Source organism: Arachis hypogaea, chromosome 9, assembly GCF_003086295.3.
Source record: "Arachis hypogaea cultivar Tifrunner chromosome 9, arahy.Tifrunner.gnm2.J5K5, whole genome shotgun sequence".
In the NCBI taxonomy this organism is placed as follows: Eukaryota; Viridiplantae; Streptophyta; class Magnoliopsida; order Fabales; family Fabaceae; genus Arachis; species Arachis hypogaea.
The window spans coordinates 107,556,509-107,563,366 of NC_092044.1; the positions used below are offsets into that span (position 1 = coordinate 107,556,509).

Consider the following 6,858-nt stretch of genomic DNA (forward strand, 5'->3'; position numbering starts at 1 on the left):
TACTATTTTTACTGTCTAATATTTTATTACCATTGTTATCTCCTTTACTGTCATAATCGATCGCCAATACAAATATCATCAATATTAATATTATCTTATTTCATTTTTTGTTCGATATTATTTTTTCTTTAAAAGATCTTCGTATTGCAATTACTTTTTTTTTGCGACAGTCTTTCTCCACTTAACCACCACTGATAAAAAATTTTTTTAAAAATAAACTTATTAATAATTTGTAAAAGTTTAAAACTCCACAAATTATAAATAAAATCTTCACAAAACTAATTTTTGTTACTATTTAATAAATTTTTTAATAAAAAAATTATATTATCTTAAAATGAAAAAGTTAAGCATCAAAGTGTACCTTTTATTTTTAAACAAGGAGCGCATTGTCTTTTTTCTTCTTATAACAGCTCCAACGCCTCCAAATGTAAATTAGCTATGTTAGAAAAACAACACTATAACAATTAATTTTAGCCTATTAAAATTTTGTATGCATGTTTAGCTGTTTACAAACTATCAATTTTGAATTTCTGTTCATATATTAACTATTTTAACATATAACTTTTAAGCTAATAATGAAAACCGAGGCATCTCATCCAACATTAAGTCACAAACTTATCAATTAAAGTCGTTACTACTACTCTCTAAGAAACTATATGCAAACCGTACGTTTTAGAGATTCTCTATATTGGTTTTGATCTATCTTGTGTAGAATTTCAGCAAGACAAGAAAACTTTATGAATTGGACAATTATGAAATTAAGTAATGCAGTCATGAATGAAATATTCGACTAATCTTATATGAAAATGAAAGAACTAATAACTACAAAAGATGTATTTTTCTCCATACAAAGTGCTATTTTGATTGAAGCATAAAATGCAATCGTGAATGAATTAACTAATAGAAAATACTTGTATTCTAAGAAAGTATCGTCTCTGGTAGATATATATACAGTAAATTGGGAATAAATGCTCTTAATTTTTAGTTTTACTTAATAAGATACTGTGATATTATATATTTTAAAATAAGATAAAAAAATATGAAAATATTAAAAGAATTAAAAATTATACTTTACTAATTTACTCTCTCAATTACAAAGATCAATTCCCAAATAAATTATATACGATAAATTTGCTAGTCTTGACTAAACATTGTCCGAGAAAAAGAAATAAACAAAATGAGATGAAACATTAATTTGAACAAAACCAAAAGTTGCTGAAAATTTTGAGTATGTAATCTGTGTGGAAGATAAAATTAGAGTTTTATTGAGGCACGGCTTTGGAATTTGAGAGGCTCATGGAGACTTAAGAAATTTGTGTCGGAGCAAGTTTCATATTTTGTTTTATCTCTGTGTCCCTCGATCTTATTCTGTGAATACGGAACGTTTCTCCTTCTTTCTCCAAAATCGCCATTTCTACGTTTCTTGTTGGCCTGTAACATGTTGTAACTTTAGGTTAAGGTTCCCAACCACAAGAAATTACATCATGCAATGTAGTTGATTCACTTTGTTTTCTTCCCCGCCATTGTTCGCTGGTCTTCAAAACCTTCCCCCACCCTTCCTTGAAATCATTCACACTCCTCATGAGTAAAAAGTAAAATTCGTCCTTAGAAAATTATTACTTCTTTAAATTAGTCTTTGAATTTTGTTTAGTAGAATTTGTCTTTAAATTTTTTTTTTATACTCACATTAGTCCTTCTTCCTTTGCTTATAAAGTTAGAATGTGCTAATATAACATATTTAAGTAATGTCACAACACGCACCTATAATTAATTGCTAATATGATAAATTTATAAAATTAACTCAAATCATATTTAAATTGAGAGAATTTTAATGTTTCACTTTTTAATTTGAAATTAATTTGATCTAATTGTGTAAACTTGTCATGTTAATATCTAATTAAAACTATCATAGATATAAGGATTTTTTTCGAATATAAAATAAAAAAATTAATTAATTCTTGAAATAAGATTTTTGAACTTTATTTTTTGAAATACGATTTTTTTTTTTGTAATTAAGGCAAATTCGTCGCACCCCCGATGAACTCTATGCTACGTTTCCAAAATAAAAGGATGTCTGTTGGAGAGCGGAACAAAGAGCCACAATTTCATTGTCCACTTTCGTTTTTATTATTGACATTTTTTCTCTACAATGTCAAGGAATCCATTGTTATCCATTCATTACGATGGTGAAATAGTGTATGATAAAAAATGTTCTATCATTTTTAGATCGGGGCAACTGATAATTACCTATATGACATCGGAAGTCAACAGTCTAACAGTGTTGAAGAATCTGATATTGCATTCCGTCGGACAACAAAAGGCAAAAAGGGAAAAAATTTACTACAGATATCCAACCGAACTAGATGGGAGTTTGTTTTATAAAAGGTATATTACATTTGTCTTCTCTCTGTTGCTAGTATATTTATTAGACCACGATTGTGAGAAATATTTGTATTGTTTTGAATTAGGTATCGTTTACGTGACGACGAGGACGTACGGATTATAAGGTCGTGGCACAACCGATGGACAAATGTTCATCTGCTGGAATTATTCGTATTTTTCAATGAGTTGGGTGGTCGAGGATCATCTACAGATACTGTCGATGATAGCCTGTTGAGTGGAGCTGTTAGACGAACTACCAGAAGGACGATGGTGGATCTAAATATGCCACTTGAAGGTAGTCAATAGGGGTCTAATGTTGAAGTTCGTAATATTGACTTAATGGATGACGGTGTTGAAAGTCATGAGGATTTTATTATTAGGGATCTGATGATAGCTCAGTATGAAGTTAACCCTGATGATGGAGACGATGCTGATGAAGAATTACCCGAAATTCCTGATGATGGTGACAAGAAAGAAGAGATGAACTACTATAGTGACACCCAAATCGCTTTGACACAGCCTGCCATTTCTTGACCATATGACTGGCCGGATCATTTCACGAGGTTGAATCTTGATGCAATGACTTCTGATTGGTCGTTTACCCAGGGAGACCCCAAAGAGGATCCAAGCAATGAGTTTGAGGTTGGACAACAATTTAAGAACAAGAAAGAAGTCATGTTGGCAGTTAAGCAGTACAGCATTAGGAGGGCTGCGGAGTACAAAATAGTAGAGAGTGACCATTTGGGGTATAATACACAATGTATCCAATTTGGACCCGGTTGTAATTGGAGCATACTCATATCATATCGCTGAAAGCAAGAAAAGTTGGAGGTTAGGAGATACACTGGTCCTCATACTTGTATGCACACATCGATGGGGCAAGACTATCGTAGGTTAGATTCGAAGGTGATTGTGCAACATATTTTCACGATGGTCAAAGCCGATCCAACTATCAGCATCAGGGTTCTGCAAGAAGGTGTGGAGAATCACTTTGGTTACAAGGCATCATATAGAAAGTTTTGGCTTACAAAACAGAGAGTCATTGCTAGAATATATGGTGATTGGGAGGAGTCATACAACGAGCTTCCTCATTGGTTATTCGCTATGCATATATACTTGCTTAGTAAGATTTATTTCATTATGGTTATTCGCTACTAAACAATTTAAACATGTATAAATAGCTAACTGAAAATGTGTCTTTAGGTACTTGGGTGCAACTAGTGACACAGTTTTGGCCTGGTTCCGCCGACACTGTCATGTTGCATCACGTTTTTTGGACGTTTCCACTGTGTGTTGAGGCTTTCAAGCATTGTAAGCCACTTATCTCCACTGATGGCACCCACTTATATGGTAAATACGGTTGGACCTTGCTGATGGCCATAGCCCGAGACGGCAACGCAAACATTTTGCCTATTGCATTTACTATTGTCGAGGTTGAGACGAAGGAGGCTTGGTTGTTCTTTCTTTTATATCAGCGGCAGCATGTGACACCACAATCCGGGGTCTTAGTGATTTTAGACAAACACAAATACATTGATGGTGCACTGAACACCGAAGAAAGTTTATGGAAACCACCTTATGCCTTCCAGGAGTTTTGTACAAAACACTTTGCAGCTAACTTCATAACTCACTTTAAGAACAAAGACTTGAAGAAGGTTCTGATTAACGCAGCGTATTCAAAGTCGCAGCGTGAGTTCGCTTATTATTTTGGCCGGCTGAGGGGCAAAAATGTAGCAATCACAAACTGGCTTGAAGAAATGCCTCAGTCACAGTGGGCACAGTATGCTGATGAGTCCAGGCCTCCGAGTGATGTGATCCAGAGGGTCTCAGGGACAAGTAGTCTCCGCGTACGGGTCCTGAAAGAGACCCAACCGTCTGGCTAGCATCCTCGGCCTGGTGAGCTGGCGAGCTAACGGAGTCTCTGTTGCGGTGAACCTCGTCACCAACTTGCCTCCCTCGGCCTGCACCGCATCTACCTCTCCCTCTGGCTCTCCCCCACCCCTACATCTCCCTCCTCCGGCATCTGGCATCATCTCTGAAAGGTGACCATCATCCGGCTGATATAGATCTGGAGCAAGTGGATGGTGAATGGGCAGGTCCTCTAGCACAACTCCAGCCGCCACCAGGTGCTGGTCACCTAAACCGAACAACTCCGTGTCTGCCCACTTCAGGTACCGAGTCATATATGGGAGGGAAGGACACAGGTCTATATGATGGTGTATATATAGACGATGGTTGGCTCGAGCATCCCACAACTCATGCCAGCCACCAATTAGCTGCGGAAACCACCCGCCTCGCCCAAACCGACCATCCAGCCTGTACATCTCGTCAATGTTCAGTGGCATGGTCGGAATGTGCTGTAGGCCACCGAACTGACGTACCTCCTGGCCCACCTGATGCCACTCGGCAATAGTGAAGCAAAGCAGCAGACAGACAATCGCCGCTCGGCCTCGGCCTCTGCTATCGCCAGTGGAACTAAAGCAATCAGCCGTGGGTTAGCATACGGCGTCCACTCAACCTGTTCACAAAACACAAATAAATAATAGCATTCAAATTTCAAATGCAATAGGTATTAAATTAAAATAAATTTGTAATACTTAAATATTTATCACCTACATTCAGCATCCCAATTCCGTTCAGGGTACGACTGTAATGCCTAAGTCTGTTCTCGTCTTTGGCATTGTCCAGCCAGTACTGAACCCACCTACAATGCCAACCACAATTTCACATTATCGCTCAATTTTATTAACTAATTAATAATTTAATGAAGGGTTTTTACAAGTATTTATAATACCTCTCGACCAGGGAAAACCGACGAGTATCAAAGCCATCGGGTCGTAGTGGCGGAATATGGTGATAGGCCTAGGATAGTAGCAAGCTAATGCACCCAGCCAAATTGCACTGACCATGCTCCGTGGCACGGCACATCTGGCGGTACAGCCATGCCAACATAGTCGAGCCCCATGATAATCGGCCATACATCTCAAGGTCCTCTAGTAGGGGGATCCACCTGATGTGCACCCGAGAGTTAGATGCATCTAGGAATAGGATATCCCCTATCAACTGCATGATGTACCCTCTCGTGTACCTCAACAGGCACTCCTCTGTGGCGTCCTGCTTCAGCTATTTGCAAACCGTGTTATGGAACCAAGTGAGCTTCACAGTCCATTTGGTCTGTGACTGTCTGCCCTCTGGGTCAGGAACAACACCCAAAATCTGCTCACATAACTCCTCAATGGTCCGTCCTTGATGGTGCTACTCCCACCCACCTATGCATCCACTCACAGATCACCGTCGATTTTGAGTCTCAGCTGATAGGCCACGTCTTGCAGGGTGATAGTCATCTCCCCGCATGGTATATGAAACGTGTCAGACTCAGGCCTCCACCTCTCTATCAACGCTGAGGCAAGTGGCCAGTCATGCTCGAATTCAACCATATAGGCCACATACTCAAACGCGACTCGTCTAAGATATGACCTAATCTACTTTGGCGGCCGTGTCATCAAATTCCACCTGGTGTGCAAGATCTGAGACGCCTACCAAACAGAAACAAAAAATTAAAAAAACAGGGACGATAAACACATAAAATAACAAGTTCACTGTTTATTAATTACAATAAAATAAACAACAGTGAAAAAATTGTACCACTCGATCAAGCCTGCTAGCAATATGCTCAGCCTCATCCAATCTATATATCGTATTCTCGTAGCTCAATAATTGATGCTCCATCTAAACACACTCTAGTAAAATAAAATCACATACACTGAACTCAGTTCTTTTTACGTTAACTAAATTATTAAAAAATATATTTGAATCTATAATTGCTTCTAAACTTACTGATTTAAATTGAACCCAACTACATGACGCCGCCAACTAACACCCTAAACAACCCTAATTAATAACTAATTGAACCCTAAATTTTACTAATTATATTTCTTTCTAATCTAACTTAACCTAATTAATTATTCTACTAATTACATTTTAATTCACAACTTAAACTAATTATTCTGACTAAACTAACTAACAATTTACTTTGTTATACTAATTAACATGTTATAGACAATAAATAGCAAATGTACTTAAAAATAATAACATAAAAAATCTAACTAACATGTAAACAATAAATCTGTAACTCTAATTAACATGCAACCTCTAACTAGTAACTTTATCTAACATGTAAACAGTAACTCTAACTAAGCTAAAAAAAAAGTAACTCTAACTAATATAGTATTTACTGACCTGAAATTGAGAATGTCGTCCACAATAAACTTCGTAGACGTCGAAAAGACAGCAAGGAGGAACAGAATAAATTTGGAGGAGAGATTGAAAAAGAAAGGGACAAATGAAACTGGCCCCACCATATTTAAATAGTTTGCCGAACTCACTCTAGAATTCGTTGGGGTGCGGCGAACTTGCCTTAATTATAAAAAAAAAAATCGTATTTCAAAAAATAAAGTTCAAAAATCTTGTTTCAGG

At 37.1% G+C, this 6,858-nt stretch overlaps 1 protein-coding gene across 1 annotated transcript; it reads left to right on the top strand.

Moving 5' to 3' along the window:
- Nucleotides 1-3,255: 3,255 nt before the first annotated feature.
- On the top strand, nucleotides 3,256-4,197 carry LOC112709460 (uncharacterized). The gene is made up of 3 exons (XM_025761342.1): nucleotides 3,256-3,505; nucleotides 3,586-4,071; nucleotides 4,181-4,197. The coding sequence occupies exons 1-3, from the start codon at nucleotides 3,256-3,258 to the stop codon at nucleotides 4,195-4,197; spliced, it is 753 nt and encodes a 250-aa protein (XP_025617127.1).
- Nucleotides 4,198-6,858: the final 2,661 nt, after the last annotated feature.